This window comes from Gobio gobio (genome assembly GCF_949357685.1).
Source record: "Gobio gobio genome assembly, chromosome: 13".
In the NCBI taxonomy this organism is placed as follows: domain Eukaryota; kingdom Metazoa; phylum Chordata; class Actinopteri; order Cypriniformes; family Gobionidae; genus Gobio; species Gobio gobio.
In genome coordinates this window covers 47,868,743-47,896,255 of record NC_137106.1, presented here as the reverse complement: position 1 = coordinate 47,896,255, position 27,513 = coordinate 47,868,743, and the positions used below count along the sequence as shown (strand labels likewise).

The 27,513-nt window shown below is 37.3% G+C and overlaps 2 protein-coding genes across 3 annotated transcripts in view; one reads left to right on the top strand and one right to left on the bottom strand.

Annotated features, from left to right (window-relative positions):
• The window catches only part of psen1 (presenilin 1), a 36,066-nt gene extending 15,026 nt beyond the window's left edge, over positions 1-21,040 (bottom strand). Inside the window, exons 1-6 of one of the 2 annotated variants that reach the window (XM_079833224.1) lie at positions 20,974-21,040; positions 20,194-20,278; positions 9,766-10,037; positions 4,270-4,411; positions 4,108-4,175; positions 174-394 (exon numbers count right to left, since the gene is read on the bottom strand). In XM_079833224.1, the coding sequence (XP_079689350.1) occupies positions 174-394; positions 4,108-4,175; positions 4,270-4,411; positions 9,766-10,037; positions 20,194-20,229 (739 nt within the window). In that variant the 5' untranslated portion in view covers positions 20,230-20,278; positions 20,974-21,040. Of the gene's footprint in view, positions 1-173; positions 395-4,107; positions 4,176-4,269; positions 4,412-9,765; positions 10,038-20,193; positions 20,279-20,355 lie in introns of both variants that reach the window. The other variant, XM_079833225.1, reaches the window with a different exon arrangement.
• A 2,445-nt stretch (positions 21,041-23,485) lies between these two features.
• On the top strand, positions 23,486-26,729 carry adi1 (acireductone dioxygenase 1). Its single transcript, XM_079832643.1, has 4 exons — positions 23,486-23,645; positions 25,159-25,278; positions 25,381-25,560; positions 25,637-26,729. Exons 1-4 carry the CDS (start codon positions 23,520-23,522, stop codon positions 25,751-25,753), a joined length of 543 nt encoding a protein of 180 aa, XP_079688769.1. The 5' UTR covers positions 23,486-23,519; the 3' UTR covers positions 25,754-26,729.
• Positions 26,730-27,513: the final 784 nt, after the last annotated feature.

Below are 27,513 nucleotides of genomic sequence, written 5' to 3'. Positions count from 1 at the left end.
ATGTAGTGTATAACGTACAATATGATGCTTTGAAATGTATAATAGAAGTTTGCCAAAATGAAAATAATCCAACAAAGTACAGACACTTGAAAAAAAGTGTAGTAACAAAGTAAAAAATACTGTAAATATGAACCAGATGACCTTATAATAAACTCAACAAACAGATTACTGACCATAGACAGATATGGCAGCGAGGATGAGCCAGGCGGTCCACTCAGGGAGATACTTGATGAAGACCAGGGCCATGAGAGCACTGATCATGATGAGATACGCCTGCTGGAGCCGCAGCGGACCCTTCCAGTGGATGCAGACCATCCCCACCACACCGAAGTTCCAGATGATCAATGCCAGCGTGAAGTAGTCCATGGCTACATTGTACGTCTTGAACACTTCCCTGGTGTGAAGAAACAGTGCATCTGTCATCAGAACCAATGCTTTCATATCATAAGATGAACATCACACACACGGTCATTGCTTTGATTACTGTTAACTACATGCATTTTACACTGCGCGGCCAAAAGAAGTCGGATTTAACTAGGCAAACACTTAAAGGGTTAGTTCACCCAAAAATGAAAATTCTGTCATTAATTACTCACCCTCATGTCGTTCGACACCCGTAAGACCTCCGTTCATATTCGGAACACAAATGAAGATATTTTAGTGTAAAGCTGATGGCTGAGAAAGGCTTCAGATAGGCCTCCATTGGCATTCAGTACATTTACACTCCCAAGACCCATAAAAGGCACTTAAAACGTTGTTACAAAGTCCATCTCACCACAGTGACTCTACAATAATTTTACGATGCGACAACAATAGTTTTTGTGCGCAAAAAAACCCCTAAATAACGCCTTTATCCAACTTGTTCTTGTCTTCCGTGTGTGCCTCCACGACGCATGCGCGAGAATATGACGCAGATCCAGAGATGTATAGTAACGAAGTAGAACTACTTCACTACTGTACTTAAGTACTAAAAGGCAGTATCTGTACTTTACTAGAATTTTAGTTTTTTCTTCCACTTTTACTTTAGTACATATTTTCGATGAGTTTAATACTTTTACTCCGCTATTTTTTTAATGTGCTGCATCGTTACTCGTTACAATTATAATATGTTACGAATCATTCCATTACAATCCCACATTACCGCGCATGAGATAGAGAGAGCGCGCGCGAGAGTGCGAGAGAGAGACAGAGCGCGAGAGAGACAGAGCGCGAGAGAGAGACAGAGCGCGAGAGAGAGACAGAGCGCGAGAGACAGAGCGCGAGAGACAGAGCGCGAGAGACAGAGCGCGAGAGACAGAGCGCGAGAGACAGAGCGCGCGAGAGAGCCCCGCGAGCGCGCATTCACTGTCTTTAAAACAACACAAGCGTCTTGCGCTCAAATTGCTCTCTATTTGTTTACATAGTTAATGTGCACTGTGAAGTAACAGATACAAACAATGAACAGCTGTATTTTTATTAACTAAGATTAACAAAAATTAATAAATACAGTAACAAATGTACTGATCATGGTTAGTTCATGTTAGTTATTAGTCTAATACATTAACTAATGTAATGTTAACAAATCAAACCATATTGTAAAGTGTTACAAACAAATCATTTACTCAGAACACCTCTTGAAATGAGAATATAAGTGTGCTTACCCCATTTTTTTTTTTAGTAAGAGTGGTTATAGTAAGATTTAATCTTAATGAACTACAGTATTTTCAGGTTATTTATATGACAATATGTAGAAAAATTACCTACCAACATTGTGATTGTCCTTTAGCTTAATCATTTAAAATAATAAAAACAATATGATGTTCAAACTTTTGACTACTTTCTTTAATAACTACATAACACAATACTTGTACTTTTACTTTCAGTACTTGAGTAGTACATTTTAAAATAAGCTACTTGCAATACTTAAGTACAAAAAATGTTGAATACTTTAGTACTTCTACTTAAGTGTGGTGCTTAAAGAGCACTTCAACTTCTACTCAAGTCACTTTTTTGATAAGGAACTTGTACTTTTACTCAAGTATGTGTCTCTAGTACTTTATACATCTCTGCGCAGATCCGGCGTTAGAGAATCCATGAAATGCACACTTAAACCCCATTTTGAGAACTACGCCGAGACCTAAAGCACGATTAATGTAGAATTCAACAGCTGAGACACGCGCGTCTTCCTCTGATTGTAAACAAATCGCTTCTGGGTCATCTGTCCGAACGCCGGATCTGCGTCATATTCTCGCGCATGCGTCGTGGAGGCACACACGGAAGACAAGAAGAGGTTGAATAAAGGTGTTATTTAGATTTTTTTTGGCGCACAAAAACTATTGTCGTCGCATCGTAAAATTATTGTAGAGCCACTGTGGTGAGATGGACTTTGTAACGACGTTTTAAGTGCCTTTTATGGGTCTTGGGAGTGTAAATGTACTGAATGCCAATGGAGGCCTATCTGAAGCCTTTCTCAGCCATCAGCTTTACACTAAAATATCTTCATTTGTGTTCTGAAGATGAACGAAGGTCTTACGGGTGTCGAACGACATGAGGGTGAGTAATTAATGACAGAATTTTCATTTTTGGGTGAACTAACCCTTTAAGAGTCTATGATTAGATGATTATTGCAGTGATTATGATGTTTCTAGCATGTTATATGTTTTGAAACGGTTCTTTTATCCTCATTGATGGAGTCTGTAGCTTTTCATTTCTTCAAAAAAGTATGCACCTCTTGATGGAAATGAATGTTGTGATGTTATTTCCATCATATTTGGTCAAGATGTTATATTGCCAATGCAAGAGTCCGGCAGTCTGTAAAATCACCTCCAGCACATGCCAAATACTGTCAATGAGTTTAAGGTCTGGACTCAGAGGTGAAAATTATTCTTCATGCTCCCTCCCAACCATTGTTTCACAATCTGAGCCTGATGAATCTTGACATTGTCATCCTGGAATATGGAATACGGAGTGTGTAGCTTTTCATTTCTTAAACAACCATCAATGAGGGTTATGCCAAGTTCAGACTGCACGATTTTCAAACTGGTCTTTTCACACTGCATGACTATCTAGGCCAGCATTCAGTCGCTGCTGTGTTCACACTGACCGATGGATCGGTGACAGGAGGTTTCACACTGCATGACTTTACAATAAATAGAATCACAGACAGCTCTGTACCGTCTGCAAACTACGTTTCACAACCAAACACACGTGAGATGTGACAAGGAAACAACACGAGATCACACGAGCCTCCGACTGGAGTTCTCACGCGAGGAATTGTAATTAAAAAAAAAAAAGTTTGCGTTCCAAATTGTCTGTGCGTTGATTTGCAACGAAAAGGAGAAAAATAAAAAAAGATTATGGCGGAGGAAATGGTTGGGGAGACAGGGAGCAATGATTTTGTTCTGCAAAGAGTGTTTGTGCTTTGTTTATGTTTGATATAATTGTAAATGTATCTATTAAAATACGGATATTCTGGTCTATAACTCCTCCCTGAACCTCCCGCTGTCCTGTATCGTGCTCTCTCATTGGCTGTCGGTCATCGCTGATGTATTTTTCAGTCAGGACACATCTCACACGGCAGGATTTTGAATCTCTGACAGGCGTCGGCAACCTGTTGGCGATTCTCTCTGATCGCGTCTTTGGTAATTCACACTGTGTGACTGTCACTCACTCACATGATCTTGAGCATTTGTCGGCGATTTCGCAAAACCTGTCGATGAGCCAAAATCGGGCCTAAAATCAGCATTTGAAGAACTGTTGCCAAACACATAACACGCTAGAAACATAATAATCACTGCAATAATGATCCAATCAAAGACTCTTAAGCATTTGTCTAATTAAATTCAAACAGTGACTTTTTTTGGCCGTGCAGTGTACTTCATTATTGTCAATAATATTAAGAATAATCCTAATGCTCTTCCCAGCCCCAACTACCCGTTTCTATCCAAAATACGTATATAGACCTATTAAAAACTAATAAAAATGAGAACACAGCTAAATTAAATACTAAAAATGAAAAATACAGTACATATTAAAAAACTGCACCTCAATAATAGCCCTATAAAAATGACTTTCCCCCATTATTTACAGTCCTAAAGCAGCAATACTAGGACAAGAAACAGATCTCACCCCAAATAAATGAAGGAGAAAAAGAAGAGGAGGAGAAGGTTGGAGAAGAACAGCCAGCCTTGAATCACCTGCAAAAAAAACCCAAAAACAAATCATGAGTCTGCAGCATGAGTGCCAGAACAGTTGATCAGGAGCGGGACACAAACACTAGCGTGAACGGACCTTGTAGCATCTGTACTTGTAGAGCACCACCAGCACAAGCGTCATGACCACAATCACACTGATCATGATGGTGGCGTTCAGCATGGAGTTCAGGGCACGCTGACCCACCGTCTCAGTGTCCTCGCGAAACGGAGTGTAGATCCTGCAAACACACACACACACGTTATTCTCAAACCTGTACATTCCCTGACACACCTCATTCTAAAGTAATTATATTTCAATAGACAACAATAAGGGGAGGGGGGGGGGTCAGCTATAAGAGATAATAGCGCTCTTTCAACATCTGAACCCAGACGGGTGGTTTCCCAGACAACATTAGGCCTGTATCTAGAATGGTTAATCATGGCTTAAAATGGCTTACTGAAGCCCTGATCTAAAATAAACAAGATTACTTTAAAACCAACTGTGCTAATATGAATCTGCACGACCGGATTTGCCTATAAAACATGGAATGAACCAAGAAAAGCTTACAATTGTGTGGAACTGAGAAGCAAACCCAAGGGAAACTTTAATGCAAATAAACACACATCTACAAGAAAAACACAACTTCAGGAAAGAATCATCAGCTTCTTGTTTTGTGAAATCTGTGGGTTGACATTACAGTAGTTTATCAGTACAGGTGTTGTGGTAAAAAATATAAAAATAAGCCTAAAAACCCCTGCTGCTGATGCCTGAAGAGAGAGGTTTAAGATACTGACGGATGAACTCCTGAAGGGTTTATTTGAGATCCAGCAACCTTTGGAGAACATAAGATGATGACCATGATTTCCTGGAGGAAGACTAGAGCTACTTCAGGGCTAAACTGAGGCTTAAATTAAACCTACCAGGAAGTGGATTTAACTTCAGGTTAATGTTGTGTTTCAAAGAATACACACACATACAGTACCGGGCAAAAGTTTGGACATTACTACTTTTCATATTTTTGAAAGAAGTCTCAAACACTCATCAAGCCTGGTTTTATTTGATCAAAAATACACAAAATAACTAGCCTAGAAATCTAGACGCACCCTAGCGTAGTGCTGGGCGGTATGAGCAAAAATTTATATCACGGTATTTTTCAAAATGATATCGGTTTTGCGGTATATAACGGTATTTTTTCCCCCTATGCATGACTGGGTGTTAACCACATTTTCTACTGATTGAGGGAGGAAATACTGCAGTAGATTGACTAGAATACCCTATTTTACCGTCATGACGGGTGAATATTGTAGAAAAACTCCACACTAGAATTAATACAGGTTTACAAAGTCCCACAAAATGATGCTGAGGAGACAACAACCAATAAAACATGCAACACTCATTACAGACGCATGCATATTAAATTAAAATATGACCATGGGGAGAGAAAAAAAAAAAAGAGAGTTGAGGGCACCTTAAGCATTTTAAAAATGTAACCCTATAACAACAAACTGACAAACCGAGGGAGAAACGTGGAAGAACATTTAAACTGTCTAAGGATATTTTCAATACATTTAGGAGCACTGCAGTCTCTGGACAAACGACAGACGTACATTTAACACAGAAAGAATAAAGCAGTCATATTTTTTCCATTCTTATTTGAATTGTTAGTCTATTTAATAACTTGCATCATTATCTTCTGTGTAGCAGAATAACCCATCGTGTCATCGCGGTCGTGATCAGACGTACAGTTTGCATACATTTCATTTGAAGAAGACGTGATGAAATATGTGCGCATACACGGTGCCGGTTCGTTTTTAAGAGCACTAGAGTATATATGAAATATGTCCATAAAAAACTTAAACGCGCTCGCTCTGGTCTATGTGCTATAATATGATCCACGTGGAGAACGTTAATCTCATCATGGCGCTCCGCGCAGAAACCGCTCTCTCTCTCGCGCACCGCGTGTAGTTTGAATTCTCCTCTGAAAATCAAGGGCTGAACCCGAAATCTCCCCCTATAACCTCAAATAGGGCATTATTTAAGGGGACAGCAATCTGTAGTGGTGTCCGAAAGCATAGTGGATGTTATTGAGTGCACTCATTCTATCTGCACCGCAATAACGAGTGTATAGCCGATGTACACACAACGGCTGTCCGAGTTCACGCACTCGTTTTCATTCACTCTTTCAAGTGAACAATATAATGTAGGGATTAATAGTGAATGAGGCTTTAGGGGGTGATTTCAGACTTACCATAGGCTGTAATGCGATCTCAGCTGTGCTCTCACTAAAGTGCAACATTGAAACGTGAACCCTCGAACAGTGACGCACTGCGCCGCGTTCCGAACGTCCGAAAGTGACATACCGGTATCATCAAAAGTCATATCATAACAAAAATAAATACCGGTATTCGGTATGAACCGGTATACCGCCCAGCACTACCCTAGCGGCAGCAGAGATAATTTGCAGTCAGGGTGTATAGCAACTCTCCGTTGGCTTGCGAGCTGGAAAAACCAAACTCTGGTCAGGCCAATCACATCGTGTATAGAGTCGGTGGGCGGGCTTTACATAATGAGGGCAGATTCGGTTCCACGCGCTACTCGTAAACAAAGAAGCTGGCGAACAGCGGTCTTTCCAATCGGCTTTGGCCGCGACTCTGGAAAACTTGGAGTTAAGGCCTGTACACACCGGGACGAATATCACGCGCGCTTATCGCCAGCGTTTTTCGTGCCGTTTTTCGGCGCGTCTTGAGTGTTCACACCCAAGCGATTTTCACTGGCGCTGCGCCGAGTGAACGTGCACATTCAGTAGATGCGCTCCCGGTACACAAGATGGTGCTGCGGCACTTTAAGCCTCTGACACTCGCTTGTCACACAGAAGGAGAAGAGAGACAGTATTTACGTGCTTGCCAAAACCACAGACATATTATGTATATGGACAAAACCATTCACACACTTTTTGCTAACTGGCAAGCAGCATTAGCAGTTCATCTTCTTCTTTGTCTACTTACTACTTCTTCGTCGTATCAATGTGTGCTCGGCAAGAGCGGTTTGTGCTTGAGCGCCACCAAGTGGTGTTTTACTGTCACTTCAGCAGCTCCAGGCACGTGAACAAAAGCGCCGATCTCATTGGTCGGCCAGTTTTTTACGCGCCGCGTCAAAATAAAAATACGAACCCGAGGCGTTTTTTAAAAAATGACGCTTTTACGCCTGGCGTTTTGCGCGTCGGTGTGAACACTCACATTGGCGCCCATTGTTTAGTCCCGAGGCGTTAAACGTCGGCGATAAACGCGTGCGAAAATCGTCCCGGTGTGAACAGGCCTTTAAGCTTTTCTTTGAGAAAAGAACAACGAACACATCTTCCTTTCTTAAGAATGACTTCAGTGCCGTTCTGAGTTTTGCCGACCGGATACAGCGAAAGTTTAATCTATCAACTAGCTCTGCTTCACCTGTCTCCAGTGTCACATGATCCTTCAGAAATCATTCAGATATGTAGGGTCATTCTGTGTCAACTCAACCTGAGGTCCCTGGTTAAAATTTTTGATTTTATTAATATTTTTTTGAGCCACATTTGGTTTTTGACCACTGAAAATGTGTACAATTGATCATTTTACTCATGGAGCACATTAAGATCTCCATATCTCTGGGACTGACACATTGAGGGCCTTATAAATGAAGATACCAAAAGGAAAGTGTTAAGAATCAGAATCTAAAAGGATATCTTTAATACTCCTTGAGTTACAGGCATTCAAACTTGAGACAAAAAACACAAGAATTACTTTTTGCCCATTTTTGAACAGTCATCGTTGGCATATAATGCAACAAAGAATGCTAAAGTCAACAGATTTTACTAATAGACTTACCAAACTGTGTGAAAATAAAATGATGCGGCCATAAAGTAATTTTTACACCCCAGTATTTGACTCCAAATCTCAGGTGAAAAGAGATTTGGAATGACAACCATTTCGAGGGGGATGCCAGGTGTGCGGAAGAGAGGAAAAAAAAAAAAAAGTATATTCGAATCCCAAATTTGAAAATCGAATACCAACCCACCGAACGAATATTAGAATATTTTGGTCCAGCCCCAAGCCAGACAAAGAAAAAAAATATGAACAAAATCAAAAATTTGAGCCGGGGAAGTTTCCAAAATTTGGTTTGATTTGACACAGAATGACCAAATGGTGATTTGTTACTCAAGAAACATGTTGAAAACATTTGTGTATTTTTTTTTTTCAGGATTATTTAATATATAGAAAGTTCAAAATAGTATTTATTAAAAATAGAATCTTTTGTAACATTATACACGTCTTTACTGTCACTCAATATAATGCATCCTTGTTTAATAAAAGTACTAATTTCTTAGTTTTTTGTTTTTTAAATCTTACTAACCCCAAACATTTGAACGGTAGTGTATAATGTTACAAAATGGTTGTATTTGGGATAAGTTTTGAGTATTGAGGGGGTCAGTGGGGCATTAGCGCGGTCTAGAGGACAGTCACTGCCACTGCATCACTGGACACACTGACCGGCTTTAGAGGATTCGTCTCTCATAAACCACTCATGAACCACAGACTCTAAATTATGGTATGCACAGATGATTAAACTACAGCGCACAGAGGATGTGCGCAGGGGGCAACAGACTCTAAATTATGGTATGGGGGAAATGGCTACAAAATGGGACCAGAGCAACTTGATAATTTCACTCAAAATATGAATGCTATGTAAACAAACTCTGATCTTCTCTTGCCTCAAGATATGTCTTCGTCCCTCGTTCAATACTGCTATGTGGAACGTTTTTCCCGATATTTGATCATTAGCTAGACAAAAATCTATCACCTCAAAAAGCGGCATGATTTAAAATACTTGGTGTACAGTAAGATTGTGATATGCCTCGCATTAAGGACCGCATGTAAGAATTCTGGCTTTTTCCTGAACAAAAACACATTTGTGATTCAAGTCAGGTCATGATGGCTGATTAGTATTTAACGTTTATGAATATTTTGCTGATTCTAGACATGAACAAACTAATTCTGTCGAGCAGGCCTGTAGGGTAAGAGACTGAAAACCACTGGTGCAGGAGAAATAACATGATAAAAAGACTAAAACTTTAGTGTGTGATGTTGCTGTTTGAGTCCCTCCAGCGGGAGTTCTTCTCTATATCAGTGTCAGTGTTCCTGAACTCCTGAAACGCCTCCATTGTAGGCTTGAGTTTTCTTCTGGGAAACAACACATCACAATATTCCTCATTTAAATAATTCATATGCAGAAGAACGAGCCGGGGCCTGGTTGAGTTGGTGATTATGGTAAGGGGTGGGACGTTTCCCAAACACGTTCGAAGCACTTGACCAATCACAACAACACACTGGTCTAGCCGACCAATCAGAGAACAGTGCTTTTTAGAAGGAGGGGTTTCATAGAGACAGGAACTAAAGGGAGCGTTACTGACAGACTAGGAAAAGACGAGCTGCAACAATGGAGAATATGGGGAAAATAATCAACATTCAAGCATGTAAACCTCTTCTAGTAGAGCCCAAAAACAAAAATCAAGAATTTGTTAAAGTGCATAATAGTAAAATCTGATTCAGTGATGGTACTCACAGCTGCTGTCCGTCCTTTTGCGTGTAGAAACTGACGGATTTGATCGTTGCCACAACCACCACCATACACAGCGTGACGGGAATAAACAGCATGATCACATGTTTAGCTCCATATTTGAGAGTCAGTTCCTCATCCTCGTCCTCCTCGGGGTCTGTGACCACCTGTGGGGGTCGTGGGGTGGGCGGCTGTCCGTTGAGCTCCACCTCATTTCGGCCGGGAGCCGCTGTGCTGCCCGTCTCAGTGTGCCGGTTGATCTCCGTTGCATCATTAGACTAGAGAAAGAGAAAAACACAACAAGAGTGAATATGTGAATTGACCTATCGGTAAGCCCCTCCCCTCGAACGCAGATGAGCCAATAGCAGTTGAGTATCAGTTGCGCTGAGACCGGAACTCGGACATCTTTAGGCTTCAGCACCATAGAGAAACATTGGAGAATCCAAAGCTCTCATCGGTTTGATGGTGTTTATTCTACAAAAATGCTAAAACGTTGTGCCTGAGGTACTGTAACACTGACTCCAGCGATCCTGAGAGGATTTTGTGTTTGTCATTCTCAAGTTAAGTTACGATTAAAGCTACACTGTGTGATATTTTTCCCCATCTAGTGGTGAACTTGTATATGACCATCCAGTGAATTTTAGTTTCTGTTCTGTTCAATTCCGATTTCGTTTTAACTCCTACGGTGGCCGATTTAGTCCAAGATTAATATGGCTTCCAGTTCGACCTCGTCCACATTCGACACGGTGCCTGTGGGATATTCTGTGCGCAGTGGGATGGTTGGAACTCAACTGGCCTAATTATTCGGCTAGAAAGAACGGCAGCTAATCCAGAGTGAACTTTGATGATAGTAATGTTTATTCAGTCATCCAATTGCAAGGCATAAACAGGTTTGCGTGGATATGTACATAAATGTGGTTTCTGTGAGAGAACAAATAAGGATGGTAAATATACATACACAGTTAAGAACTGTATAACTATACTTATAAGTTACATTTGTATAATGTAACCGTAAACCAGAGCTTATTGTACCATATATAGGCGCTAAAGGCAGCTGCATTAAAAGGAGCGGAGCTGCCGCTGCTGCTGCTAACAAGCGGTGTCGGATTACAAAAGTGTGTGCCCAGGTTTAGCTCTATATAACAAGTGTTAATATGCCGATCAGACCTGATACATATTTCCATCAACATACATTACAAGCAAAAATTTTCTATAAACGAATAAACATTGTTAATAACTGAATGACTATTCAAATAGGTGAGCATTACGCTATTGTATGTTGACACAAAAATACTTCTGAGGTGACATCAACTGAATTACGCGATGACACACTCCCGAAACACATCTACAATGACAATAACTATTATTACTTACGGAGTTATTAACGCACAGAAATACCACACAAGGAAAAACAGACTTTTGAGGAATAAACAAGCCAGGAAAACTCTGTATAACTCTGTTACTGGAGCTGCTGAGATGAAAACTCTCTGCACATGCACCAGACAAGTCTGAACAAGTTGACGCGCACAGTGTTAAAACCGGTTAAAACGCGAAAGGCGAAGCTTGAATTTACGGGTATGTCCCTCTTTGGCTAATGTACTTTCAAGATGGAGGGGCAACATGGCGACCACCGTTAGATCCCATTACCTTATGTATTTTCAATGGCATATTATAAACTTACGAGAATACTTTATTACTTGAAAGAAGTAAATATACATTAATGAGCACATATATTTTTGAAAGAACTAAGTGTTTTTAGCTAAGAATAGACTAAAAAAGTTACACAGTGTAGCTTTAAAGTCCCTAACATACAAACCGTAATAACTAACTGTTCTCACGTCATGTAACACTGTAGATCAAAAACACATTTCAGTGCCTCTCCATATTAAACTGGTTATATGTAAATTAATTTAATTTGAGATATGTTTAAGGTCTACATTATCTGTCCTACTAAGGAGGACTCATATTTTGATGGGTATTATAGTCTCCGGGTTACGAAAGGAAGAGCTCGCACACAGTTTATCGGAGTTGTTTTGCAGATACAAAGTTTCCCAGTTATTAACTGCACCCCCGAAAAGTCATAAGCTCTGTGTGTATGTTTGTTTACTGTGAGTTGTGTGAGTGTTTTTGTATAATTTGCTGTGTATGTTAATGGTAATGCAACGGAGAGAGATAGTTTGTGAATGAGACGTTAATGCGCACTTCTTATGCTTTGTTTGTTCAGCTCTTACGATGATTTTTTGGAGTGAATAACGATGTAATAAACTTGATAAACCATCAGTAAAGTTTGGCCATCATTCAGACGGGATATACGCTACAATCTGTGTCCAAAAACATCTTGGGATAAGGTTTTCACACTGACAGCTGTACATTGTAAGATATAGCAACTCTGTTTGTTTGTCCGAGTTAGCAACAGTAACTAAGGGGGGCGGGGCTTACCGATAGGTCAATTCTGATTTATTGTGCTTTACACTACCATTCAAAAATGTAGGGATGGTAAGATGTAATGTTTTTGTAAGAAGGCTCTACTGCTCACCAAGGCTGCATTTACTTGATCCAAAATGCAGTAAAAACTGTAAAATTCTGAAATATTACTACAATTTAAAAGAGCCGTTTTCTATGTGAATATATTGTAGTCAGCGCCTGCACTTTTTGCGATGGCTTGGGCTTTATGGGGTGGAAAATAGTATGTTATTGTTTTATAGATCAGCTATTGAATCTATAATATGTTATTGTTTTTACGACATTGTTTTGTAATCTGTCTGTTAAACTTAGGTCACAACTTCAAAATGTGGTTAGAGCTGGAAAAATAATTTGTATGGTGCCTTTATTTTCTCTTCAGGACCAACTTGTAAATTGAATAGGTACAATTTTTCTCTAATTCCATTATTAATTAAAGGTGCACTATGTAACATTTTTCAGTAAAATATCCAAAAAAACACTAGGCCAGTGTCTAATATGATCAACAGAGCTGCGTTACCTCACACTCATGACCGGAAAAGCGGAAGTGGCGCCGGCGACTGTGGCATAATAAAAGTCCCGCTTCTCACGAGGCGTGTGTTGCGTTCATCTTATTAACAATCGCTCCAGCGGTTCCTCAGCTCCACAACACTCGGTCCTGCTCTGCTTCACTACAGTAACGTTAATAATCACATCAACATGATTTCTGCCCGAGTCCTATCCCGATTCTTTTCCACCTGCTGTGAGGTGAAGACCACATGACCCAAGAGTCTGCGCTCGAACGTGCCGTCATCAAACTACACCTTTGTTTTGAACAGGCGACCTCTAGCCAGGGTATCTGCAGGTTTCACCAAGTCAAATTTAAGACTTTTTAAGACCTTTTCAAGACCATTATGAATTAAATTTAAGACCTATATCACGCAATTAAAACAAAATGTACAAAAGGAAATGCAGAATCACAAAATTACTTGCAAAATTAATTTATTCAAATTGAACAAAGTATTAGTAATCTTGCACTTCCTCATAGCTCAATCCCACCAGGATTAATATACACACACACTACCGGTCAAAAGTCTGAGAACGGTCTGATTTTTTTTATGTTTTTACATTCTGATCACCAATGCTGCATTTATGTTATTAAAAATACAAAAAGCTGTAATATTGTGACAGTTCTGTTGTGACTATTTTCTAGGTGAATATATAGTAAAGTGTCATTTATTCCTGTGATCAAAGCTGAATTTATCATCATTACTCCAGTCTGACCCTTCACTAAATCACTAATCATTCTCATATGAGGATCTGATGATCAACAAACATTTATGATTATTATCAGTGTTGAACACAGTTGTGTAAAACATTTTTGTTTTGATTCTTTGATGGATAAAAAAAAAAGTAAAAAAAAAAAAGATTTCTGAAGGATTATGACTCTAAAGTCTGGAGCAATGATGCTGAAAATTCAGCTTTGAATCACAGAAATAAATTCTATTTTAAGATTTATATTGAAATATAAAATAGTTATTTTAAATTGTAAAAATAAATAAAAAATTAAAAAATTAAAAAAAGCCTCGGTGAGCAGGAGAGACTCATTTAAAAAACTTTTTTTTTTTTAAATCGAACCGTTCTCAAACTTTTGACCGGTAGTGTGTGTGTGTGTATGTATATACATTTTTTTGTGAGATCAAAATTACTGATTTTGTGGTGGTCATTTTCAGAAATGTGCATGTTTCTTTTTTTTTTTCATAATTAGGATGCCACATTTACCATATCATTATGTCAGATGCACAATAGTCACACATTAAAACAATAAAACAAACAAAATGCATGAATCTTGTTTGACAATAGGACAAATAAATACAACTTAAATATACAGATACAAACAGTGCTTTAAGTTTAGGCAGGCTACTGTTTGTTTTTCCCCATTGTTGTTGTTTGATTAATACTAACGACACAGGCAGGAGGGGGGGTATAGGCTAGGCTATATTGGGTTGCTTTCACTTTAAGACCTACAGTAATGAGCCCATAGATATGGATATCTATGAATGAGCCTAGATTCGGTTCACTCGCGCGAGAGCTGACAGGCGGCAAACGCGTGTAGAATCCGCGGCCAGTCTGACATCTGTCCGTGTGTCAGTAGCGAATGAGTTCGGAGTTTCCATCGCTTTTTAAACTCTTTAGTGCTATCGGGCATATCAAACTTTTATTTGGTCATTATACGAGATGGCAGGTGAGAAAGATTCGCCTTTGCTTTCACGATCGCGTGAACTGGAAGAACTGGAGAACTGAAGCTGAAGAATAAAATATGTTTGATGTGTCTGTGGTACAATCCGAAAGAGCCTCGCGCCAATAACACAAAAGCTGATTGGCTGCTATATAAGATGCATGTTGGTCTCTCACTAGCGAAAAAACGAACTGACAACACACACACACACACACACACACACACACACACACACACACACACACACACACACACACACACACACACACACACACACACACACACACACACACACACACACACACACACACACACACACACACACACACACACACACACACACACACACACACACACACACACACACACACACACACACACACACACACACACACACACACACACACACACACACACACACACACACACACACACACACACACACACACTAAAACATTGCAGGAGCATTTCAATGAGCAATGGAGTAGCGTTACATGGACGTAGGAAAATTAAGACCCGTTTAAAATTATTTAAGACCTAGAACTCAATACTTCAGCGAATTTAAGACTTTTAAGGCCTTAAAATTTTGATTTTGAATTTAAAGACATTTAAGACTTTTTAAGATCCCGCGGGTACCCTGTCTAGCGGACGAAAAAGTTACATAGTGCAGCTTTAAATTATTGAATGATTGAAGAAGTGATGAATTGGGGGAGGGTAATGCGATGGACAATGTGCAATGTTTAGTGTAATATTTAGTGCTGTGCAATGGGTGATGTTATGTGTGTGTGTGTGTGTGTGTGTGTGTGTGTGTGTGTGTGTGTGTGTGTGTGTGTTAGATTATTGTTGTTGTATGCTTGTCCTGCTCTCTCGATCGCCTAAGATAAATTTCTCCTAAAAGAGACCATAAAACAGAATAAAGAATATAAAGAATAAAAATGTAATTTATTCCTGTGATCCAAGCTGAGTGTTCAGCATCATTACTCCAGTCTTCAGTGTCACATGATCCTTCAGAAATCATTCTTATATGATGATTTGATGCTCAAGACCCATTTATGATTATCAATATTAAAAATGGCTTATTATTTTTTATGGAAACTGTGATAATTTTTTTCCAAATCATATTTTCTTAATATGATCATTGCTGAAGCTTTTATCATGGTAAACGGTATAAGTGTTGACCTCTTTTAATAACTTGTTACAACAAGAACTTTGAACCTTTAAATCCAATAAAGCAATACACAATATACATGTATAAAGTAAACAAACAGATTAAAGTCCGCAAGAACTATAATAAAGAATCAGAACATTGATCAATCAATATCTAGGGCATGTTTTACCCCACATTAAAATGTTAAAAAAATTGTAAACAAATGCACAAAAATAAAGAGCCTGTTACATCTTTAAGTATTTGGTGCTGTGAACACAAACAGTGAAATCAGAATGGCTGTTTGTTTCTAGTTTCCTTGCTAATAAGTGCCTGAAAAAAAAATGGTTGAACCTGTGGAACATGACATTAACATCAAGAGAACTAACAATGTGTGTAATCTGTTGTATCGGACATGAGGCTTTTAATATGCGAGCGGAGAGCAAACACACGTGTCAAAATCTGCCTCATCGCGGCTCTGACAAGGAAACGAAAACATTGAAAAAGTGCCAGAGTTTTCCAGCTGTGATTACCAAGAGTCAGATAAGTGCGAGCGGGACGCCTGCAGCTACAAACAGTGATAAATACCTCAAGCATGTATAGCTTTATCTCACAAGGGTGTGGCGCGCTCTTATACAACCTCACTGAACACACCTCTTCTGATCTACTAGTGTTATCACGGGGAAACTACATCTCAATGCAGAAATAATCGATGCGTTTGTGTAAGAAAAATATCCATATTTATTATAATATCCACGATCATTCAAATATACTACCGGGTTTCTACTAATACAAAGCTTAATGCTAATCGCTGAAGAGTAAGGGCCTTTAAGCTAAGAGTAAGGGCGGGGTTGATGACGGGTATGGATGACGTTGCTAATAAGTGATTTCTGCGTGTCTCTGTGTGAATGAACGCCGCAGTTTTCCGCATCTGCGTCTCAATATGAAGATATGAACACATGAACTTCATCTCCAGAGCCGCTCTTAGAGTCACTTCACCAGCTTTTTACGGTTTCATTTGAGAAAAACTACCGTCAAATATACACTGAAATGAAGATATTCACAACAGACGTCAAAATAAACGTTGGTACACTTGTTACATGTACCTACCATAGTTATAGCAGTAAATTATGCATAATTACATGCAACTAACCCTCAACCAAACCCTAATCCTACCCTAACCCTGTAGTAAGTATCACGTTTACTAACTATACACACAGTGATTGGCTGATGGGGGAGGAGTCAGTGATTTAATCATAGAAATATTCAAATAATGATTTTAAAATGTAGGTGGGTCAATGACATGACATTTTTTGTGTCCGAATTCATTACATAATTTAAATAAATACATGTCACATATCAAGTTGATCTACAATATTTTCTTTATAAGTGTAGATTCTCTGTAATTTTTTTTTTAATTCAATTGATTTTTTGAGTTGTGGTGTTTCAAAGACCTAAAATGTCAGGTGGTGCGACCAGCAAATTTACATTTAAAAGTATCAATTCCCTCTGTAATTGCAAAATGAAGTAAGAAATATAAATGTAAACCATTATATAATGTATACAAAAAAAGCAAAACAAAAAATCCTTATGGAAAATTGTGTTCTGAACACATAGAAAAGTATCAGTTTATATGAATTGGACTAAAAGGGCAATACATAAAAAAGGGAAAGGGAATTTACCAAGTGATATGCATTTTACAATTATTCATACGTATATTGCATATGTATATTATTTGAAATGAATATAGGGTTGCACCACCTGACATTTTCTGGGTGGTCAAATCAGAAATCTTGTTTAATAATGAATTAATGCGGTCTTAAAAGCTGTAAAACCAATATGAATCAACACCATAAAAAACTTTTGCTTAATTATTATTATTATTTTTTTATCTTAAAACAATTATTATTTTTCTTATTTGTCATTGACCCAGGTAGGGGTGCACCGAAATTTCGGCCGCCGGAAATGATCGGCCGAAAATGGCATTATCGGTTTCGGGCCGAAATAAAAAAAACTGCCGAAAACGTAAATCGAAAATGAATGTCACCCGCCCCTCCCATCCGTGCGCAAGCGCTTCGGTTTCACTCACGGTCGAGCTGTTATCACGCGACGCGTCTGCCTATCAAAGATGAAGCATGTCAGCGGGATGAGAACAAATAGAGACGTATCTAATGTTAGCTGAACTACCCATTGCCAGAAGCCACAATCCCCTTGACTACTGGCGCGCGAACGAAGGCCGCTTTCCATTGCTTGCGCGGATTGTTTTTCCATGTCCCCGGGTTGAAGCGACCCCATTTATGTGATATTTAGACCCAAGAATGCCAATTTTTGCAGGCAACCCGGCCAAAAAAACACATATTTTACCCCCCAAATGCCATTTTCTCCGGAGAACAGTGACAGACTATTCAGTGCAGCATCTCATGTTCTTAATGAGAACCATTCTGGGATTTTGTGTGCAGTTATTCAGATAATTGTGGATCTTTTTTTGCACCACTGTTAAAAAACTATTTTATTTGATGGAACATAAAACTTGAAGAATAATATTAGGCCTATTTGGTATTATTATTTGTATTTATTGTTAAAAATATTTTAGGTTCGGTACGACATTCACTGTTCAATACGCGCTTGTGAATTGCGTTTTTTTCCGTTTTGTATTTAATTCATTATTTTTCTACACATTCTATAATTTGCCTCCATCCCAATACTGAACAACTCGACATACATTCACAGCACACGTTAGTGGTAGAGTTACACTCACAGAACACTATAGTTATTCACAATCACGAAGCCTGTCAAACAAGTGATTACTGGACTAAGTCGTCTTGCTGCGCTAATACTGTCAAATACACACAAGGTTAACATAAACAGTCGGTTTTGTCTAAAGTGAAAGTAAAATCGGCGTGTCTGTATATTAGATGCTGGCAAGTCTTAATTTGACAGCGCAGCCTATAGTGAACGCGCTGTCCTTAAAGGGACAGTTCACCTGTAAAATTATGTAATTATTTACTCACTCTAATGTTGTTCCAAACCTGTATTCATTTCTTCTGTTAAACAGACAGTTGATGGTAGCCATTGACATCCATATTATTATTTCCTACAATGGGGACCAGCAACTGTTTGGTTTCCAACATTCAAAATATATTTTGACAGAATTTTCATTTTTGAGTGAACTATTCCTTTAGCGTTAATAAAACAACAAAAGACAAAGAGGAAATCACTCACTGCTCTTGACTGAAAAACTGTAATACAGTAGCTTTAATAAGAATCAATGTATATTTTATAGTGAAGTCTATGTATTGTTTTATTTTTACATTTATTTATTCATTCAATTTCATACTTTAATGCTGCTGTACAGCTCTGAGCTGCCAGTGTAAATCTTTATATATATTTATTTTATATTATACAGTACACTAGGAATGTGTACAAGGGTTTTTTAAAGTAAAGTTTTAAGTCTAAGTAAGGTTTTTCAATTCTTTTAAGTAAAATAAAGAAAGAGTATTGCAATAAAAAAAATGTTTTTTTCTCCTTAACCTCTTGCTGTTCCTGTCGCTTAAGAATAGAATAGCAAAAAACTGATGTGACAAGCAATCAGAACCGAACCGAACCGAACCGAAAACCGTGGTTAAAAACCGAGGTATGTATTGAACCGTGGACTAACTGTATTGTTGCATCCCTAATATATATATATATATATTTATTTATTTATTAGTATACTTTTTCAAACGTAGTATACGTTTTCAGCCAAGAGCATCCTAAATTTTCGGTTTCGGCCCAGAGTTTTCATTTCGGTGCATCACTAGACCCAGGTGTCACTAATTAAACAAGTACATGTTCAGCTAACCGTCAGCCTCCTACATGTCTGCATCTCAAGAGATTCAAGCCACAAACTATGTTTTATAAACAAAGTTGGGGAGGAGCACTATCTGATCAGCTTGAGAGCAGGGATGTATACAGTACACACAACCGACTCACTGGTTACCTCCACAGTTTTCTGCATCCCTCCGCCAACCATACTGGGAACTCTGGGTTTGGGCTAAACCGGCGATTAGGGCTGAGCCGGTAAACGTGACAACCGCAGTGGCTGAGTATCCAAAACACGTTTTTTTTTGTATGCCAATGCTGTTTTACATGAATATTGTGACACTAGTGAAGCACAAACCCTTTTTTACAAAATAAATAATAGGTTTGCAATTGAATGTTACATTGCAGCCATGGAAACATATTATATTCAAGCCGAACGTGAGGTGAGCGAAATTCAAGCTTTGCGTTTTGTGATCTGGTCACCCAATTTTCGACGAATTTACCAATAGGCTTACTCCATTTTATGCTCCTGGACATGGAATCTCTTCCCCCTAAATCTTCATTTACGTCTCTCACAGCGGATTATAAACGGGTCTTCCTTTTGTTTGCTTTTAATGAGGAGCATATCCCCATAAGTTACTGTGGCAAAGTAGAAAACACTGTAGGACAGATGCATTTTACTTCAAATTAGGACTGATAAAGATAAACATTTGTGTGTATATAGTATAAATATACGTATCGTACATACATACACAAACTTATATAAATGTGATTAATCGATTTGACACACAATCATGATAGTCAGACTTACCACATTATTGACAGCATTTTCCACATGATCGGCCATCGATGCTGTGAAGTGACCCAGGGATCATAGAAACACCTGGACCTGTGGACTGAGAACACATAATAACATCAGAATCAACATCATTATGTTTATGACTGTGGTCAATGCACATCTCAGACTGATTACCTCTAGGAGTTTCAGCCTAATAACTTTCAGAAAGAAGAACTAATAGTCAGATACATAATATCGAGGTCCCTTTGGTTGCACCAGGGTACAGTGATGGTCTCACATATAGCAATATTACTGTACTTTAATGTATGTATAACAACTACCATGTTCTCCGAAAGAGTGGTATTTACATAAATCTCCAGTGGCACTTCACAGAACACCACAGTTTTACTTTAGTGTGGATGGTTTCGCCATGATCTGTAATTCAACCGCAACAGCAGAAGAGTTTCCTCATATCTGATTCTGCGGACACACCGTTTCCTTTTCCCCTTCAAAACGAGTAAAAATCGTTTTTTTTTTTTTTTTTTGCGTTTCGGGTAAAGAACGTTTGAGCGAAATCAACGAGCAGCGCTTAAGTTCATAACAATGATAGCTTCAGGCTAACGTAGTTAGCGCATCTGAAAGCCGTTAGATTATTTACTGTAGTGTCAGTTCTAGATAAATTACACGATTGAGGTCCAATTAAAAACTTTTACAACTAAAAGGAAACAGCCCTATAGTCATACACCGGTTTATGTAAAATGAAGAAAGGGAACTGTTCAAATAACATAATTTCTAGATGAATGCCTGACAAACCTGGAATCTGAATTCACACTGATAAAAGCCCAATACTGTGAAGCGAGGCGCGGTCAGACAGCGGGGCAGCGAGAGGGCGAAACGGGGGCTTTTCAAAATAAGAGTCCCGTTCAACGAAATCAAATACATTTTTGATGACTCGTAATATAAACTGAGGGAAAAAAGACGGAAGTGCTAGAAAAAAAGTGAGAATTGTGAGATACAAATGAGAAATTATGAGAAAAAATTGTGAGATATAAACTCGCAGTTGTGAGAAAAAAAGTCAGATTTGTGAGAAATGAGAATTACAAGAAAAAAGCCAGAATTGACAGATATTAAACTTGCAATTGTGAGGGGAAAAAGTCAGATTTGTGAGGGGAAAAAAGTCAGAATTAACAGATATAAACTTGCAATTGTGAGGAAAAAAGTCAGAATTATGAGAAGAAAAGCCAGAATTGCAAGAAAACAGTCAGAATTGACAGATGTAAACCCGCAATTGTGAGGAAAAAAGTCAGAATTATGAGATACAAATGAGAAATTATGAGAAAAAAAGTGAGAATTAACATATATAAACTCGCAATTGTGAGAGAAAAAGTCAGAATTGTGAGGAAAAAGTCAGAATTGCAAAAAAAAAAAAAAGCCAGAATTGGCAGATATAAACTCGCAATTGTGAGGGGAAAAAAGTCAGAATTATGAGAAAAAAGCGAGAATTAAGAGATATATACTCACAATTGTGAGGAAAAAAGTCGGAATTGTGAAATATAAACAAGACATTGTGAGGAAAAAAGTCAGATTTGTGAGAAAAAAGACAGAATTGACCGATATAAACTCACAAATGTGAGGAAAAAAATCAGAAATGTGAAATATAAACTAGACATTGTGAGGAAAAAAGTCAGATTTGTGAGAAAAAGTCAGAATTATGAGAAAAAAAGCCAGAATTGACAGATATAAACTTGCAATTGTGAGGGAAAAAGTCAGATTTGTGAAATATAAACTAGACATTGTGAGGAAAAAAGTCAGATTTGTGAGAAAAAAGCCAGAATTGACAGATATAAACTCACAATTGTGAGGGGAAAAAAAGTCAGAATTATGAGAAAAAAGCGAGAATTAAGAGATATATACTCACAATTGTGAGAAAAAAGTCAGAATTGTGGAATATAAACAAGACATTGTGAGGAAAAAAGTCAGATTTGTGAGAAATGAGAATTACAAGAAAAAAGCCAGAATTGACAGATATTAAACTTGCAATTGTGAGGGAAAAAAGTCAGATTTGTGAGGGAAAAAAAGTCAGAATTAACAGATATAAACTTGCAATTGTGAGGAAAAAAGTCAGAATTATGAGAAGAAAAGCCAGAATTGAAAGAAAAAAGTCAGTTGACAGATGTAAACCCGCAATTGTGAGGAAAAAAGTCAGAATTATGAGATACAAATGAGAAATTATGAGACAAAAAGTGAGAATTAACAGACATAAACTCGCAATTGTGAGAGAAAAAGTCAGAATTATGAGAAAAAAGCCAGAACTGACAGATATAGGCCTATACAAGATATTGTGAGAAAAAAGTCAGAATTGCACCAAAAAAAAAGCCAGAATTGGCAGATATAAACTCGCAATTGTGAGGGAAAAAAAGTCAGAATTATGAGAAAAAAGCGAGAATTAAGAGATATATACTCGCAAATGTGAGAAAAAAGTCAGAATTGTGAAATATAAACAGACATTGTGAGGAAAAAAGTCAGATTTGTGAGAAAAAAGACAGAATTGACAGATATAAACAGACATTGTGAGGAAAAAAAGTCAGATTTGTGAGAAAAAAGACAGAATTGACAGATATAAACAGACATTGTGAGGAAAAAAAGTCAGATTTGTGAGGAAAAAGCCAGAATTGACAGATATAAACTCACAAATGTGAGGAAAAAAATCAGAAATGTGAAAAATAAACTAGACATTGTGAGGAAAAAAGTCAGATTTGTGAGAAAAAGTCAGAATTATGAGAAAAAAAGCCAGAATTGACAGATATAAACTCGCAATTGTGAGGGAAAAAGTCAGATTTGTGAAATATAAACTAGACATTGTGAGGAAAAAAGTCAGATTTTTGAGGAAAAATCCAGAATTGACAGATATAAACTCACAATTGTGAGAGAAAAAGTCAGAATTGTGAGGAAAAAAGTCAGATTTGTGAGGAAAAAGCCAGAATTGACAGATATAAACTCACAAATGTGAGAGAAAATGTCAGAATTGTGAGGAAAAAAGTCAGATTTGTTAGAAAAAAAAGTCAGAATTGCATGAAAAAAGCAAGAATTGACAGATATAAACTATAGAAATTGTGAGGAAAATAGTTTTTTCTTTGTTATTCAGTGGCAGAAAAAGCTTTTTCTTATATACACCATCATCAAAATATTTTAACCTTTGAACATTCATGTTTGATTTGATTTATTTAGTCATTTTTCAAAGGATTTTCCAAAGTCCCAGCTGGAATGTTTTTTTTTTTAAATCATAAAACACTTTTATTTTGAAAACCACAACTTCCTCAGTGGTTTCTGGGCTCGTGCATGTGTGGACTAACTGGATCATGAGTGGGATGGAGGCTTGGTACATGGATGAGTCCAGTGAGGACCAGAGACTCCCTCACAGACTGAACCCGAACCAGCCCGTGAGCCTCCAGCAGCTCCAGCAGGTCGGGGTTTATTACTGGAAGGTTCGTGCAGGAATCACACACAATCATGTTGCACACGCGTCACGTGATACGAGCATGCGATGACGAAGGCAAACATGCAAAACATGACTTTCTACAGTAAAATCATAATATGGGATGACATTCAAGTACTTAGTCTTTTAGACGCTTTTTTTAGATTTTTAATTGTTTTGGTGACAAAATGTTTAACATAATTTTGTTTTACTGCACCAACACTTTACGTAGCTTGGTACTATCATACAAATATATCCTTTTTAAGTTACCGTAGTTCATTTGCCATCAATATAAACAATGTAAACCATCATTGTTACCATGGATAGCTTTTTACAAACGTTCTCCGCTTAAATTATATATATATATATATATATATATATATATATATATATATATATATATATATATATATATATATATATATATAGTTTTATATTGTATTTCCATTTCCAGTTTTTAGGCTTTTAGTTAAATATAAGCGGAGAACGTTTGTAAAAATCTATAATATTTATCTATAAATATTTCTATATTTGTGCTGTCAAACGATTAATCACATCAAAAATATGTATAATGTATAATACGCACTCATCGCACGTACATATTTTGTGACTTTTTTTAGATTTATATATAAAATATTTATATTTTAATACTGTATATATATATATATATATATATATATATATATATATATATATATATATATATATATATATATATAGGGCTGTCAAAAGATTAATCGCGATTAATCGCATCCAAAATAAAAGTTTGTGTTTACATAATATATGTGTGTACTCTGTTAACTATTATTTATATATAAATACACACACATTAATGTATATATTTAAGAAATATTTGCATGTATATACTGTATATACATTTATACAATCTATAATATATATAAATATAAATGTTTTATATATAAAAATAATATTTTTCTCTTAAATATATACATGCTTGTGTGTGTATTTATATATAAATAATAATTAACAGAGTACACACACATATATTATGTAAACACAAACTTTTATTTTGGATGCGATTAATCGCGAAAAATCTTTTGACAGCCCTAATATATATATATATATATATAGTTTAAATATTTCTTAAATATATACATGAATGAGTGTGTATATATATATATATATATATATATATATATATATATATATATATATATATATATATATATATATATATATATATATATATATACATACATACATACATACATACATACATACATACATACATACATACATACATACATAATAATTATACACAGTACACACACATAAATTATGTAAACACAAAGTTTATTTTGGATGCGATTAGCCTAATCGTTTGACAGCATATTCCTAGTTTCTAAGGCAATTTTTGAAGTTTTAAAATAACTAAATAATACTTTTAAAAAATGTCAAAAAAGTAAAAAAATTAATTCTAATTCAAAATATTAACAACTATAATAGTATATCAGGAATACTACAGTTGTTATTATTGGTTCTGCTCTTCTTCTTTTTTTCAGTTAAATGCAGATATTTATGAAAATGACCCTGAACTGCAGAAGATCCGTGAGGAAAGGGGTTATTCCTTTATGGATATTATAACTATTCACCCGGATAAACTCCCCGATTATGGGAACAAAGTAGGTTATGCATATCTACATGATTTGGTATGAAATGAGAATAATTTTCAGCATATGTTCAGCTTGCTTCTGCAATGAAATCCATCTGTACATCTCTTCCAGGTGAAAATGTTCTATGAAGAGCATCTTCATCTCGACGACGAGATCCGTTATATCCTGGACGGATCGTGTTACTTTGATGTGAGGGACAAAGATGAGCGCTGGATCCGGATCGCCATCTCTAAAGGCGACCTCATCACACTACCGGCGGGGATTTACCACAGGTTCACCGTTGATCAAACCGTACGTGATTCCCTAAAGCTTGTGAATCCGCTCCTTTAGCAGACGCCTTCATCAGAAGCACTGTTTTTCTCCGCAGAACTACACTAAAGCCATGCGTCTGTTCGTGGGTGAACCGGTGTGGAAGGCCTATAACCGTCCGGCTGATGACTTTGACATCCGCAAGGCCTACATCAACTCCCTCAGATGCTCCTGAGACGCCAGATCTGATTGGTTTAGAAGCAGCGACTCAGACGTGATCTTCCTCAGAATGAATCTCTGGAGTGCCTTTAATGGGGAACAGCTGCAAACTTGTTGTCATGTTTTATGTTTCCGTCAAAAGTTGCGACTTGACCTTGTGCTCAACTGGAATATTGTATACAACATTAGCGAATAAATCACCACATACAATGAGTTGAAGAGCACAATCATCACTTCCTGATAAACTAGTGCAAAATACCAAAAATGGAAGTTGTAAAGTCAGAAAAAAAATTGTTTTGCACATCATGGCGTTTCCATCCAGCGTTTTTAAAAAAAAATGTGGCATCCCAAAGTGTGCATACAAATAGGTGGATGGGAAACCATTTGCATCCCATAATATATTTGGACTTATCATAATACAGTAATACTACACTGCAAAAATACTGCACAGAACAAGAAGTCATTATATTGAAGACAACATGTTAGAAAAAGTAAATAAAAGAATGTGGTCTGTATGATTATGTTTGCCATTTGTTTTATTCATATCACAGCACCAAAGTGTGTCAATATAGTAATAATATGCTAAAAATTATTTTGAAAGAGATGCAACAATTTAAAAATGTGTCTATTTTAAATGGACAACAATTTATTTAATCATGACTGGCATCTCGACAGATTTCAATATTATTGGGGTATATAGAAGTTACTTGAGCATAGTTACAGCTCTATAAGCATTTCACAGATTTCCTTATCATTAATTATATAAAACTATTGTCGGTGCCTCGTAGTTCCACAACATAGATATTCAGAACGATGCAAACTGATAGAAACGGGTGAATGGAGTAAAATATAACTGATATCCTCATCTTCACTTCCCCAGTTGATTGATTACATTAAGAATCGGAAAAAAAAAAGTTTGTATTCTGAAATGTAATGTTTAAATATGCAAATGAGACATTATCGAATAAAATTTGCATACATTTCCAGAACTGAAATAATTTTTCATTTTTTTTGTTTGGTTGACATATTACAGTTTTTGAATTGGACATATTGTGTATTTTTAATATCTCATTTATCACTCTATAAATCAGAAAACAATGAATTACACCATGTTTCTAGGAATAAAATGTGTATAAAGACAGGCAAATAAAAAAAAAATATATATATACACTATATTGCCAAAGTTTTGGGGACGGCTGCCTTTACATGCACATGAACTTTAATGCCATCCCATTCTTAATCTGTAGGGTTTAATATGGAGTTGGCCCACCCTTTGCAGCTCTAACAGCTTCAGCTCTTCTGGGAAGGCTTTCCACAAGGTTTAGGAGTGTGTTTATGGGCATTCTGACCATTCTTCTAGAAGCGCATTTGTGAGGTCAGGCACTGATGTTGGAGGAGAAGGCCTGGCTCTCAGTCTCCGCTCTAATTCATCCCAAAGGTGTTCTATCGGGTTGAGGTCAGGACTCAAGTTCCTCCACACCAAACTCGCTCATCCATGTCTTTATGGAGCGACGCCTTGTGCACTGGTCAGTCATGTTGGGACAGGAAGGGGCCGTCCCCAAACTGTCCCCACAAATTTGGGAGCATGAAATTGTACAAAATGTCTTGGTATGCTGAAGCATTAAGAGTTCCTTTCACTGGAACTAAGGGGCCAAGCCCAACCCCTGAAAAAGAATCCCACCCCATAATCTCCCCTCCACCAAACTTTACACTTGGCTCAATGCAGTCAGGCAAGTCCAGTTCTCCTGGCAACCGCCAAACCCAGACTCGTCCATG